The following is a 15,578-nucleotide window of genomic DNA, read 5'->3' on the forward strand; positions in this document are numbered from 1 at the left end:
AGTACTCTTGTACTCAAATCCTCTTACAATGAAAGCCAATGCACCATTAGCCTTGTTAATTGCTTGCTGCAGCTGCATGCTAGCCTTCAGTGACTCATTGACAAGGATGCCCAGATCCCTTTGTACATCTACACTTTCTAATCTCATTGCCGTTTAAGAAATACTCTGCAAATTTGTTCCTCCTACTAAAGTGGATGACCCCACATTTTTCCACATTATATTCCATCTGCCATATTCTTGCCCACTCACTATATCTTGTCCAAATCCTCTTGAAGCCACTTACACCCTTTTGTTGCAACACACACTCCCACCCAGCTTTGTGTCATCCATGAGCTTTGAATTCTTACATTTGGTCCCCACATCCAAATCATTAATCTAGATTGCAATAGCTGGAGCCAACGTCTTTATGGTACCCCACTAGTCACAACTTGCCAATGCGAGAATGACACACTTATTCCTCATCTGTTTGCTGTCTGGCCAATGCTTAATCCATGCCACTATATTACTTCCTATCCCATTTAGTTTAATTTTGTTAATGAAACCCCTGTGGAGAACTTTATCAAAAACTTTTGAAAATCCAAGTATACTAAATCAACTGACTCTCCATTATCAATTCTGTAATATCCTCAAAAATAAACTCCCAACAGGTTTGCTGAGCATGAGTTCCCATTCATCAATCCATGTTGACGATACCCAATCACATCATTATTATCCAAGTGTTTATTTGTCTCATACTTTACAATGGATTCTAATATTTTCTATTCTAACGTCAGGCGAACAGGTCTGTAGTTCAGGTCTGTAGTTCCCAGTTTTCTCTTTCTCCCTCCCTTTTTAATAGTGGGATGACATTTGCTATTCTGCAGGAATCATTCCAGAATGTATAGAATTTTGGAAGATCAATGCATCCGCCACCTCCATAGGTATCTCTTTCTACACTCCGGTCCGGGAACTGATTAATCTTCATTCCATTAATTTTGCCAATGCAACCTTGGAATCCCTACAGGACAGAAGGAGGTAATTTGGCCCATAGAGCCTACACTGACAACAATCCCACCCAAACTCTACCCTGTAAACACACTTAGCCTACTAATCCCCTTGACACTAAGAGGCAATTTAATATGGCCTATTAACCTAACCTGTACATTTTTGGAGTGCGGGAGGAAACCAGAGCACCTGAAGGAAACCCACGCGGACACGGGAAGAACTTGAAAGCTCCATGCAGACAGTCACCTAAGGTCGGAATTGAACCGGGCTCCCTGGTGCTGAGACAGCAGTGCCAACAACTGTGCCGCCTTACTCATACTATTTTCCTTTGCTTCCTCTTTCTCAGTCCTTCAGATCTCTAATTCTGGAAGATTTCTTGCATAGTCTTTAGCGAAGACAGACAAAATAATAATTTGCTTTCTCTGTTTCCCATTATAAATTCTCCTGACCTTGCCTATAATTGACTCGTACGCCTCAGCAAATGTTTCCTTTTTGTGTTCCTATAGAAGTTTTAAGATCTTTTCTTTTGTTTACATTCATATTCTATTCTCCCTTTAACAGTAAATGCAACTCCAGGAAGGTGCGTTGCCTCCTTGGTGTCAGGACCAAGAAACTGACACAGAAATATACGTGTGATCCTCTGACTATGGAATTGTCTATCACTGTTGTTCATCCACTCTTCCTCCCTCTTGTGCAGCTGAGACACCCACCCATGATGTCACAGCCTTGGCTCTGGCTGTACTCCCCTGAGGAACCATCACCCTCACTGATATCCAAAATGAAAAAGCAATTAGCAAGCAAAATGAACTGCACTACCCTCCTGGTTCTCTTTGACTGCCTGGTGGTCGCACATTCCCTTTCTGCCTGTACGTTCTCAACCTGCAATGTAACTACTCTGCTAACCATGCTATCCGTGTGGATCTCTGCCACTTGGATGTAAAACAGTGACTCCAGCCACCACTCAAGCTCTGAAACCAAAGCTCAATGTTCTGCAGCCAGTGACACCGTCTAGGACATGTCGTGCATCCATGACTTCCCAACTCTGCGGGAGATAGTTTCCTTGGGGCCAAACTGACCTGCCATACTGTAACTCTGAAAAGTATTTAAAAGCAAAATTACTTTGGATGCTGGAATCTGAAACCAAAAGAGAAAATGCTAGAAAATCTCAACAGGTCTGGCAGCATCTGTAAGGAGAAAAAAGAACTGACATTTCGAGTCCAGAGCTCAAAGCTTTGACAAAGGGTCATCTGGACTCGAAACGTCAGCTCTTTTCTCTCCTATTGCTTACCAGTTACTTACCAATCAATTTCTTTCTCTATACCAAAGTAAGAGCCAAACACTGGAGGCTGGAAAAGGTAGAAAGTAAAGGAACATCTCCTTCCCCTCTTTCACAAACTCCCAACTTACACTTGGTAGACAAGGCAGCACTGAAGAATGTACAAGTGTCTTTTGTCGTCTTTTTTTAAAAAAAAAAGCAATAACTAGAAAGACTTCCAGTTAACTTGTGCTTTTCACAACTTCTGGACATCCCAAAGAGCTTACAACCAAGAACATTCTTCTTGAAATTTAGTCATTGTTAATGCACAATGTGGCAGCCAATTCTTTTTGTATTCGTTCATGGGATATGGGTGTCGCTGGCTGGGCCAGCATTTATTGCCAGTCCCTGAGGGCATTGCTGTGCCTCTGGAGTCACATGTAGGCTAGACCAGGTAAGGACAGCAGATTTTCTTCACTAAAGGACATCAGTGAGCCAGATGGGTTTTTTACGACAATGGTTTCATGGTGGTCATTCAATTTTTAATTCCAGACTTTCATTGGATTCAAATTTCACTATCTGCCATGTGGGATTTGAACCCGGGTCCCTGGATTACTAATCCAATGACAATACCACAATGCCACTGTCTCCTTCTGCACACAGCAAAGTCCCATAGACACTGACATAATTATGAGGAGACATTCTGTTTTAGGTGCTGGTTGAGGGATAAATGTTCCATCAGGCTATTGAGTGAACTTCTGTTCAAATAGTGCCATGGGATCTTAGGAAGGGCTTTGGGTTAATGTCTCATCTTTAGAGGCAGCAATTCCAACAGTGCAGCACTCCCTCAGCACTGTACTATTGTATTGGCCTAGATTATGCCCCAAGTGGGACTTGTTTCTGACTCATTGCTACCACTGATCTGGGCTGACATGGCTAATTGACCAGATTAGACTATTTGACAAGAATATACTTTGTGTATAAGGATGTGTAACAGTTATTCAGAGGATGGAATGCAGCTGCGTGTATCCTAGAAGATGATTCTAGGGACGAGGTATCTAGGGGACGAAGCAGAAAGGGTTGAGAGCTTCAAGATTTTAGGTGTCCAGATCACCAACATCCTGTCCTGTTTCCACCCCCCCCCCAAATGCTGACGCTATAGTTAAGAAAGCCCACCAACGCCTCTACTTAGAAGACTAAGGAAATTTGGCATGTCAGCTCCGACTCTCACCAACTTTCACAGATGCACCATAGAAAGCATTCTTGCTGGTTGTATCACAGCCTCGTATGGCTCCTGCTCTGCCCAAGACCACAAGGATCTACAAAAGGTTGTGAATGTAGCCCAATCCATCATGCAAACCAGCCTCCCATCCACTGACTGTCTACACTTGCCGCTGCCCCGGCAAAGCAGCCAGCACAATTAAGGACCCGCACCCCGGACGTTCTCTCTTTCACCTTCTTCCGTCGGTAAAAAGATACAAAAGTCTGAGGTCATGTACCCAACTGACTCAAGAACAGCTTCTTCCCTGCTGCTGTCAAACGTTTGAATGGACCTACCTTGTATTAAGTTGATCTTTCTTTACACCCCTAGCTATGACTGTAACTCTACATTCTGCACTCTCGCATTTCCTTCTCTATGAACGGTATGTTTTGACTGTAGTGTACAAGAAATAATACTTTTCACTGTATACTAATGTGACAAATCAAATCAAATTTGAGGCTCATTACTCTGACAAATCCTGCCGTCAGTTCTTTGTGTGACAATTTGAGCTATACATGTCTCTTTGCTTTGTTCAATATTTCCACATTATTTTTATTTTTCTGATGTGTTTTCTAACCAGGTTGAGTCCATTAATATTTCCCATTCTTTTTCCCTCCCCATTTACACTTTCTCCTCCTTTGAGTCTCCTTAAAACTTAGCTTTGACCAGAGGCACCAAAAGGTAAAGTTGAGAATTATTTTTGTGGGTTGGGAGGTGCGTTACTAGAATAATGCGGGCAATGGCAGATCTGGCAATGTCCCACACTAACAAATCTTCCTGCTTCCTGGATTGCTGCTTGCTATTACACTGACAAGCTTGTCCAGCTTACCGGCAGTATTGTACGAGGCTTTGCTCTCAATGTGCCAGCCTGTTGACACGCTCAAATGTGTCTTGGGCTGCATTAAATTCAGCTAACACAGAATTACGTAGAATATACAGCACAAGAAACAGTCTGCCATTTATGCAGCACTTGGGTCTGCTCCCAGATGTAAGAATATCACCGATTGATTTACCCAGACCGTCATCTAACCAGCATTTATCTTATTGCCTGCACTGGTAGGTTTAAAGTTTATTTATTAGTGTCACAAGTAGGCTTGCATTAACACTGCAATGAAGTGGCTATGAAAATTCCCTAGTCGGCGCATGTTCGGGTACACTGAGGGAGAATTTGGCGTGGCTAATGCACCTAACCAGCAAGTCCTTCAGACTGTGGGAGGAAACGGGAGCACCTGGCGGAAATCCACGTCGACACAGGGAGAATGTGTAAACTCCGCACAGACTGACCCAAGCCAGGAATCGAACCCGGGTCCTTGGTGCTGTGAGGCAACAATGCTAACCACCGCGCCATCTTGCCACCCCATTCATGTGTGCTGTGCCTGAAGGCAGGTCCTTGGCGCATTGGCCGGAATTTTCTGGATGTTCTCGCTGGTGGGAGATTCCAGCCAGGTTTTCTGGCAGCAAGAGGCACATAGAACAGGAAACCCCATTGACAGTGATCCTGTCGCTCGCCAATAGCAGGCTGCTTCTGCCAAGGGGAGGATGGAAAATTCCGCCCATTGTCTGCTGATGCTCCATCCTGAATCATTTCCTTGGCAGTTTCTTTTTCTGTGGTGGTTTGGCATTGTCCTCCACTCGGCAGGATGATGAGGCAGCTCCTAATTCTGGAATAGGAACAGAACCCACACAGTTGACGTTAGTCTGAACCACATGCTAACTATCTAGGCAACTGAGATAACTCTTCCTCCCGTACTGATATGGTAATATGCACTTTCAGAATGCAGCTGCTTGAGTGACTTTTAATATAAACTACCTGAACGGGGACTTTGAAAATCTCTCCCCAGACAATATATATTTTAGAGCTACTTCACATTGATCATTGACCTAGATTTCCGAGTTGCTCAAAAATAGCTGTGGTTATCTGTGGCCAACTTCGAAGCCAAGCAGTAACTATAATGTCCCATTACGAAATCACAGCGTTCAAAAGTGTCAAGACAAGATGTGCCACTGAGATAGGGGAGATGTGAGAAATCTAAGTGCAAAGAGGTGGGCAGAGCAAGAGGAAAGAATGATTGGGTCCAAGGTGGTCAAGAAACAGGAGTATGTGAAAGAACTGATGATGAAAGGTGTGCAGAGGTAGATAGTGGAACTATCTTAGCTTGGAAAAGTGAATGCAAATTCTGATTGAAGCTGAATGCTGCCTTTGCTATGTTATCAATTCTAAGGTGGGGATAAGAGAAGAGTAAAACGACAACTTTGTAAACTACTCTGCCCAGTATCCTTGTGGTAATTGAGCTGTTTGGAAATGTAAATTGCTGCCGAAATAATTTGTTTTTCTGTGCCGCATGACAGTAAGGTTTTACAGTTGGTTTGAATCAGGTTTGATTCTCATGCACAATATTAATCTTGCACATCCTTCCTCTCTAACTCTACCAATATAACTCTCTACTCTCTTCCACCTCGTATTTAACTAGCTTCCCATTAAACAAGTCTGCACCATCCACTTGAACTTTTGTTCTCTCTGCCATTGAGTTCTGTGTTCTCACTGCATTATGACTTCTTAATTCCCAATTGGATTTCTTGGTGTTTAGCTTATAATAATGGCCACTAGTTTTATTTTTGGTCTTCCCTGCAGTTGGAAACCTATTGTCATCAATTTTAAAGACCTTTGTTGGATCGTCATCCCTCAGCCTTGTCTTTCTCAAAAAAAGAGACACCACCTTTCATAATAGGTCTAACCTTGCAGTTCTGGTTTCATTCTTGTAAATTGTTTTTCGTACCATCTCCAGCTTCCTCTGTATCCTTGATGTGATATCAGGACCAGATTGTATACAATACCAGAGTGTGGTCTAACCAAAGTTCGATGAATGCTGAGCATAGCTTCTTTATTTTTCAACGCTGTCCCTCTAGAAATGAATTCTGGTGCTTTAGTTGCTTGTGTACCTGCTTACCTACCTGCACTGCTACTTCCACCCATTTGTACTCCAGATCCCTTACCTTGCACTCATCTGTACTGGAATTCATCGACTAAGTAATTATCATTCACAAGTTCCATTAACAGTGGTCCCAGTGCTGATTGTTCACTTTCTACGATCGACCGCACTTTCAAAATAGTCTTGGATGTATTTTTCTGCCTACCTCTGCCTGTGCATGGGAAACAAGTCTTTCTTGCATGTTCCTGTCAAAAATTGTAGGAATAATTGTAGGACATTCCCCCATTGGTGGGTTTTGAAGAAGCAACTTAAAATCCAGCGGGTGGCTTTGTCCCTCACCTATCAGGCTACCCATACCTGAACTGCCAAGCAGTGGGCTAATTGAGGCCCGGGAGTGCACAATTAGTGCCCATCTTGGGGTCTCATGTTGTCACCATCAGGATTTAACTGGAGGGTGAGGCTTTATGCCAAGTGGCCAATCTGGCAGGTTTCCCTGCACAGACTGGTGATGGGCACAGCTTACTACTTCCAGACCTGAAACCAGTGCTGGTGGTGGCCACCACTCCTGTGGGCGCTGCTGGTACTGGAGAGCTACTGGTCTCTGACCAGTAGTGCCCTGAGGCAGGACATGTCCCAGAAGGGTGTCAGTACCACCACCAGTCTACTATTGACCAATCACCCTGGGTTGGCTCACCCTAATGTTTTAGCCGTGGTGGGGTGGTGACGCGGGTGTGGCATGGAGGTGAATAGGGACCACAGCATCATGTCAAATCTACCCCAAACTGATCACACGTGCTTTCTTTGAGCAATGTCCTTAATTTGTCAGTGAAATGATGGTTGGTGTTAAAGGCAATAAAAGTGATCAGGAAGGAGGAAATCATGGTCACCCAGCATCTCATCTGTGACTTGGACTTGTGCTTTCCGAGTGCTGTGCGAAGAGCAGAAGCCTGATCGAGAAGCTGAAATTGGAAGTGTTATGAGTCGATTTGCAAGGCAGTAGTGCATTCCACAACTACTGGGACAGAGAGTGTATCATTTAGATTATTCAAAAATATTAAAGGAGAAAAGAGTAGGCAATTCCAAGTTGAGACTTGGGCCTGGATTTTTCTGGAGCCTTAAATGGTGGACGGAATTGCCACCCTCATTCCCATTTCTGGCAATTTCTGCTGGTGCGGGTTAAGTGTGCAGGTAGCAAGCCCATAACCCGCACTTTGACCGAGCATTGCAGGATTAGGTAGCTCCATAACCCCTTGGCAATTTTTACCAAGTCTGGCCAGCTTCTTGAGGACCCCTGCTTCACAACGTCTGAGGAATTGTGAACAATTATCTGGTTATGGGAACCGTTTGACAGTTCCCATATAAAGAACAAAGAAAATTACAGCACAGGAACAGGCCCTTTGGCCCTCCAAGTCTGCACCGACCATGCTGCCCAACTGAACTAAAACCCCCTACCCTTCTGGGGACCATATCCCTCTATTCTCATCCTATTCACATATTTGTCCAGACACCCCTTAAAACTCACTATTGTATCTGCTTCCACTACCTCCCCCGGCAGTGAGTTCCAGGCACCCACTACTCTGTGTTTTAAAAAAAAAACTTGCCTCGTACATCTCCTTTAAACCTTGCCCCTCGCACCTTAAACCTATGCTCCCAAGTAATTGACTCTTCCACCCTGGGAACAAGCTTCTGACTATCCACTGTATCCATGCTCCTCATAATCTTGTAGACTTCTAGCAGGTCGCCCCTCAACCTCCGTTGTTCCAATGAGAGCAAACCAAGTTTCTCCAACCTCTCCTCGTTGCTAATGCCTTCCATACCAGGCAACATCCTGGTAAATCTTTTCTGTACCCTCTCCAAAGCCTCCACATCCTTCTGGTAGTGTAGCGACCAAAATTGAACACTATTCCGAGTGCAGCCTAACTAAGGTTCTATAAAGCTGCAAAATGACTTGCCAGTTTTTAAACTCAATGCCCCGGCTGATGAAGGCAAGCATGCCGTATGCCTTCTTGACTACCTTCTCCTGCGTTGCCACTTTCAGTGACCTGTGTAGCTGTACATCCAGATCCCTTTGCCTATCAATACTCTTAAGGGTTCTGCCATTTACTGTATATTTCCTATCTGTATTAAACCTTCCAAAATGCATTACCTCACATTTGTCCGGATTAAACTCCATCTGCCATCTCTCCACCCAAGTCTCCAACCGATCTATGTCCTGTATTCTCTGATGGTCTTCATCGCTGTCTGCAAATCCACCAACCTTTGTGTCGTCTGCAATCAAACCAGTTACATTTTCCTCCAACAGCAAAGGTCCCAGCACTGATCCCTGAGGAATGCTACTTGTCACAGCCCTCCATTCAGAAACGCACCATTCCACTGCTACCCTCTGTCGTCTTTGACCGAGTCAGTTCTGTATCCACCTTGCCAGCTCATCTCTGATCCCATGCAACTTCACCTTCTGCACCAGACTGCCATGAGGGATCTTGTCAAAGGCCTTACTGAAGTCCATGTAGACAACATCCACTGCCCTACCCTCATCAATCATCTTCGTCACTTCCTCCCAAAACTTGATTAAGTTAGTGAGACACGACCTCCCCTTCACAAAACCATGTTGCCTCTCACTAATATGTCCACTTATTTCCAATTGGGAATAAATCCTGTCTCGAAGAATCCTCTCCAATAATTTCCCTACCACTGACGTAAGGCTCACTGGCCTGTAATGATCTTTCCTGTCCCCCCAATCCTCTGTGCCCATTCACCCAGTATGCACTATGTACAGAACAAATGAACCAAATTGTAATGGTTGCAAATATCTGACGTGCTCTTGAAAAGAATATCCAACAAAAATCACCTTTGAAAAATATTGTTGCCCTTACAACCTTATAAACTTATCAATCCGACACAGCTACAGTATCAATAACATAAGCCTTATCCCACTTCAAATCTTATCAAAATAAACATTCTGACATTGAATCATATCAAAGAATAGCTTATTTTAACTTCAAAGATGTCATCAACACTAACATTCTTCAAGTTGTCTAAACACATCCCTTGCTGAGTTGATTCCACTAGTGAGTTTTGGAACTCACCAAGCAAGTGAACATTCAAACAAAGCCTCCAGGAGAAGCAAATTTCATCAGTTTCTGTTGATTTAGTGGCTCGGTGGCCTCTTTATGAATGCTTAGCTGAGCTCCAAGGTTCACTAATGGAATTGACTCACTGATAGAATCAAACCACTGGCAGTCTGATTTAAGCAGCTTGAGGAATGTTAGTTTTGATTGACGTCTTTATGATATCAGTTTATTCATTCTTTGAGATGTTTCAATGTCTGTATGTTTAATTGGACATGATTGAGGTGTGAAGCGGATGAAGCTTCCATCATTGATACAATGAATGCATTGTAAGAACAGTTTTTGAAGGAGATTTCTGGGTTTTCATGAATATTTCAAACACTTTCCACTTGTTATATGGCTTGTTGGTTCTAGACATAATACATACTGGGAGAATGTGTCTGGAGGATGCGGGGGAATGGGAGGAGCATGGGGGGGGGGCGGTTGTTAAGTAGGGGTGAGGATTCGAGGGCCTAACAACCTTTAGCATAACTGGCTAAAGTCTCGGAGAATGAAGATGGGCCTTCTAACCAGCCTATCTTGGTGCTTGTCCATCTCCATGGCTGTCTCTGGACTGCCCTCATAGATGGTCGATCCAAATCCATTGTGCCCTGCCTCCCAGGATTAAAAATATGGAGGGTGGGAGCCTGTTTAAAGACCTGTCGAATTGGGAAATTTCACCTTCTTGGCTCTTCCCTGAAAATCTAGCCCTTGCTGTTGGATCAGGTGTGTTGAACTGAATGGCTCCTGTGCTAAAATTCTACAATTCTGTTCTTTTTCTTTCTCTTACAGGTGTATGGCTAGAATTTCTGAGGACCAGAGATTTGGTAATCTTTCCTACTTAGAACCTGTTGTTTGGATCCATTTGAAATACAATTTAAAATTTAAAGGGAAAGATGTTCTCGATTTCTAGGTAAGGCGATGTATTGAATTGGTGCATCATTATTTCAGCTACAGTCCCTTCCATGGCCTTGTTCCGCCCAACTCTCGATCTCTAACCCGACATCACTGATCTCATTCTCCACCGTACTTTGACATTAGTGATAGAGTAAGAAGTCGCATAACACCAGGTTAAAGTCTAACAGGTTTATTTGGTAGCACTCACCTGATGAAGGAGCAGCGTTCTGAAAGCTTGTGGCTTGTGCTACCAAATAAACCTGTTGGACTTTAACCTGGTGTTGTTAGACTTCTTACTGTGCTTACCCCAGTCCAATGTCGGCATCTCCACATCATTGATAGACCCATCAAATCATCTTCCCCTCCACAGTTGAGGGCGACTTCCCTTTGTCTTACTCCAGCTCTCCTTGAAAAGTACTTCTTCGATGACACTTGGCAAAACTTCCCTAATTTGCCTCTTCCTCCCATTTGACTTTGACCCGTTGAACTGCGAAGCACATTGCGACCTGCGTTACGGAAGCTGCATAAACGTTTTATCTGTGACTGCACTTGCACTTTTCAATTGCTCTCAGGTACTTGGCATTTGGACGCCATGACAGTTAAAGGGTCCTAGATGGGACAAGCAGTGGACTGTGAGAATAGGTTGTGTGGTGTTAGCCAGTTAAATTCCTGAGGCAGCCAACACGCGTAAAGTTTGGTCCTTGCTGGTGCGTGCCATAGATAATAATGCTTGATTTGAAATACTTTACTTTTTCCTTTTTATTTAACCAGTAAACAATCATGAAAACAATCTGCTGAGGAAGATGGAGATTTTGATATTCAGATGAGCCACAGAATGGACTCGAATTGTCCAGTTCAGCAGCCCGATTCAGACACTCTGCCAGAGAGGACCAGATTTTCCAGAAATTGGAGTAAAGCTTTCTCAAAGTCTGCATCGAGCTCTAAAGAAGTCCTCAATTTGGGGCCAGAAATTAAGGTAAATTGAAGAACCATACAAGACTAAAATCTGTCCTGCATTAAAAGCATTTTCTGGATATTTTGCGTAATTGAATGCAAGAGCAGGAAAGGGCTTTGGGCCTGATCTGTCTTTTTCTAGTTGATCTGACCACTTCTCATTCTTTCTAAATAAGTAGTCTCACAACAAGTTAAAGTCCAACAAGTTTATTTGGTAGCACGAGCTTTCGGAGCGCCGCTCCTACATCAGGTGAGTGAGCTCAAGGGAAAGCATGCCTTCTTTATGCTGTTTACCCTCAATTTAACTCCTTCAGCCCTGAAGTCTAATGAATTTACTATGTGACCCTTTGAATATGTCTGTCCTGGGGTGGAATAGAATAGAATCCATCGAACCAGTGCAGAAAGAGGCCATTTGACCCATCGAGCCTGCACCAACAACAACCCCACCCACTCTCATATTTACCCTGTTATTCCCCCTGACACTAAGGGACAATTTATCATGACCAATCCACCTAACCCACACATCTTTGGACTGTGGGACGAAACCGGAGCACCCGGAGGAAACCCACGCAGACATGGGAAGAACGTGCAAACTCCACACAGTCGTACCTGGGTTCCTGGTGGTGTGAGGCAGCAGTGCTAACCACTGAGAGACCATACTGCTCAACTCTGCAATATTCCATATGTGCAATGACCAAGGTTTTGTACAGCTGAAACACAACTTTCTCTCCTTTCTATTCTAATTACTGTGAGATAAAGGCTAGCCTTCATTGGCTTTTTAAAATCTATATTGTACCTTCCTGAGCACTAACCTTTAGTGACTTCTGAACAAGGACACCCTAATTCATCTGTTCCTTCTACTTTCTCAAAATTGGGCAGTGGAAATTGCTGCTGCCGCAAGATATCTCAAATTATGAAGACCTCTTGTTCCATCTTTCCAATCGGAATACCAGTCCTGCCCTTGTGCATTTGCTGATGGCCATCTGTTTAATTGCACACGTCCTGTAGGGTAATTGCAGAAACTAATAGTGAAATAACTTGCAGACCATAAAACCGCAAGTGTGTTAAACTAGTGTGTTTCACTAAACCAACTTCATTCTACTTGTATATTTCATCTTTTGTCCCTATTTTATGAATACTATTGTGTTCACTGCTCCTCTGATCTTTCCTCCGTTCTTTCTGAACTTCAAAAATGCTTTCCTATTTGCTCTTTCTCCCCCTTTCCTCATTCTTCCCCAGATCCTCAGAACAGTGGGACTCCTCAGCATCTTCCGCAATGTACTGTCAAGTTGGGCACATCACCTCGACCACAGTTTCTACTTCCTTCAGACCAACCTCTATGGACCTTTTTAGGCTTCTCCAGTAAAATAGAAACACTACTTGATTTTTGTTTTACCTAAAGGAGAAATGCCAAAGGGAAGCTGCCTACCTCTTCAAGTTGGAACAGTCCTTCAGGAACTCGCTGGCTGATCTGAAAACTCATGTTCTAAAGCCTCTTGTCAAGGCTGGTAAGTAACTCAGATGTTGGGTCATCTTAAAGTAATTGAAGACCGAGCCAAAGAGAACCCGATTGTCTGAGAGACTTTATTCTCTCAGAACTCTGGGTAGTCTGCAATCTTTAAACCTGTACTGGGGTAGAAAACATTGGGTGAAATCTTATCAAAAAATGGCAGGGGTGTTGGGTCCGGCGGGGAAAAAAATGGAGTGTTTTGTGCTGACAGCGGTGGCATGTTTTCGAGCTGAATCTTACAGCTCATTAGTATTAATTACTATTCCCACGTGTTTCATACTGCTCCAGTGGCGCGTTCCCTCTGATTCGCCTGCCACGTAATGACTTAACTGCTGCAGACACTGGGGAGCTTTGGCCAACAAGGAAAAGGAAATATTGAAAACCTAGGCTATATACCGAAGTCACTAGTGTCTGAAAAGAAAACGACAAGCAAAATCAAAGCACAATCAAGTCATCTCAATCTTGAAATGAGATGGTTGTGAAGTCGAAGTCTATAAGATCATACAGGGCATAGAAATATCTAGAAGCCATGAAAGTGAAATAAGGGGACAGATTGGCAAACTTAGGACAGATGTCAGGAAATTTAGCAGAATGGATTAGGAGGCAAAGTCTTGGTGTTGTTTCAGAAACAATTCGCTGTAATCAGCAAAGAGTTGATTTTTCTCAATAAATCTGAACTTAGGATAGCATTACCTTTCAATAGCTGTTTGTACTCCTGTGTCAGTTGTGGTTGAATAATGTATGCATTACTAGAATCAGCTGTTGTGGATAGGAGGATACTGAGCATTTAGCAAATATAGTTGATCAGAGATGGATTTGTTAAGGTTGCTATATTTAACTAACCAATATAATTTTTTGAAGCGGTAAAGTGTCCATGGATGTTATTGATATGGGGAGGCAATGGCCGAGTGGTATTATTGCGAGACAATTAATCCAGAAACTCGGCTAATGTTCTGGGGACTTGGGTTCAAATCCCATCACGGTAGATAGTGGAATTTGAATTCAACAAAACATATCTGTAATTAAGAATCTACTGGCGACCACAAAACCATTGTTGTTTGTCAGAAAAACCCATCTGGTTTACTAATGTCCTTTAGGGAAGGAAATCTGCTGTCCTTACCTGGTCTGGCCTACATGTGACTCCAGATCCATAGCTACATGGTTGACTCTCAATTGCCATCTGAACAAGGGCAACTAGGGATGGGCAATAAATGTTGGCCAGCCAGTGATGCCCGTATCCCATGAGTGAATTTTTAAAAAAGTCCAGAATTCAACATGGTTCCATGCAGTTAACAAAAAAGAGTGCATGGAGTTTTAGGCAGCCAATTAATTTGGATAATTGGTTTGGAGGCAGGAGCAGAGTAGCTTAAATGGTTTTGTACTCCTGTTGGTACAATGTGACTGGTGGTGTACTCCAGCGATCTGTAAGATGACCTTGGGTTTTTGACAATGGCTCCATTTGAAGGGATAGAGAACTGTGTATCAAAGTTTCTGATGACGCCAAGTTGGATGGCATGGTAGTGTAGATGAGAGTAGAAATCCATGGATGGACTGACTGAGTAGGCAAAACTCTGGGAGATGGAGTTCAATAGAGCATGAGCAAGAACTGAATGTTCTTCCACTAGCCATTTCACTTCCTCAGCAAGTTGTTGCCAAATTTGGCACTTCTGTCATTTGAGCAATGCTCATAGGGAGTGACTGTCCATTTAAATTCATGGCTGGAAAATTAAAGTAAGAAGTCTCACAACACCAGATTAAAGTCCAACAGGTTTATTTGGTAGCATGAATGACCACTCACCTGATGAAGGAGCAGCGCTCTGAAAGCTTGTGGCTTGTGCTACCAAATAAACCTGTTGGACTTTAACCTGGTGTTGTGAGACTACTTACTGTGCTTACCCCAGTCCAATGCCGGTATCATCACATCATGGCAAATTAAAGGCAGCAGGGCCTATTCTGATCCTATTGATTTTCTGTAACTAAAATGAAAAGGTGACGTCCATTGCAATGCTTTACAAGGGAAGATAATGGGTTTTTAGCCCCTCGGAGTTCTACACATTACTATTGAATTGGTAGCAGTTTGGACCAGTTCTGCATTTAACTGGAGCTGCCTTGGATAGAAATTTGTCTTGGTCATGTGCACAAAGTGAATGGTGTTGAATTGTCTGCCCAGTTATACACCCTTCCCCACATTCATTCCATTGACTTTATTTGGGCTGAATATTGGCTGGCCTGTACAACATTTGCTTTGTGCTACTGCCAAGCTTTTCGTTTCCCTACCTAACTCCATTATGTACACGTCAGTAACAGTGTCCACTTTTCTTCAGAAGTTTCTGATCAAAAGAACCGGCCACAGCTGAGAGAAGCTCTCCTTGTCCTGGAGGAGAGTTTGGAGGTGATCTACAATGAATCAGAAGAACACTGCCTGCATCTTGAGGGTACCTTGGACACTTTGACCCAAAAGGAGCTCTACCTACTCGAAAACACACAACGGCTCAAGGAAGTATACATTTTGTAAGTTATTAAATATTTATAATTGTTAGCCTGGTAGATGAAAGTTAATAAATATTTAGTGCCAATGTTAGCGATGATCAACACGGAACTTAATATGGGTAGGCTAGCCTTGTGGCTATGATACTGGACTTTCAACCTGGAGGCTGTGTTTAACCTCCAGCATGGCAGC

The 15,578-nt window shown here is 43.3% G+C and overlaps 1 protein-coding gene across 2 annotated transcripts in view; it reads left to right on the forward strand.

Moving 5' to 3' along the window:
• Positions 1-15,578, forward strand: part of LOC144495630 (ALS2 C-terminal-like protein) — a 104,780-nt gene that overhangs the window by 16,253 nt on the left and 72,949 nt on the right. The window contains exons 2-5 of one of the 2 annotated variants that reach the window (XM_078215864.1): positions 10,330-10,450; positions 11,206-11,410; positions 12,791-12,896; positions 15,223-15,409. In XM_078215864.1, coding sequence (XP_078071990.1) covers positions 11,258-11,410; positions 12,791-12,896; positions 15,223-15,409 — 446 coding nt within the window. In that variant the 5' untranslated portion in view covers positions 10,330-10,450; positions 11,206-11,257. The remainder of the gene's footprint in view (positions 1-10,329; positions 10,451-11,205; positions 11,411-12,790; positions 12,897-15,222; positions 15,410-15,578) is intronic. The other variant, XM_078215865.1, reaches the window with a different exon arrangement.

The sequence above is a fragment of the Mustelus asterias genome, chromosome 7, assembly GCF_964213995.1.
Source record: "Mustelus asterias chromosome 7, sMusAst1.hap1.1, whole genome shotgun sequence".
NCBI classification, from domain to species: domain Eukaryota; kingdom Metazoa; phylum Chordata; class Chondrichthyes; order Carcharhiniformes; family Triakidae; genus Mustelus; species Mustelus asterias.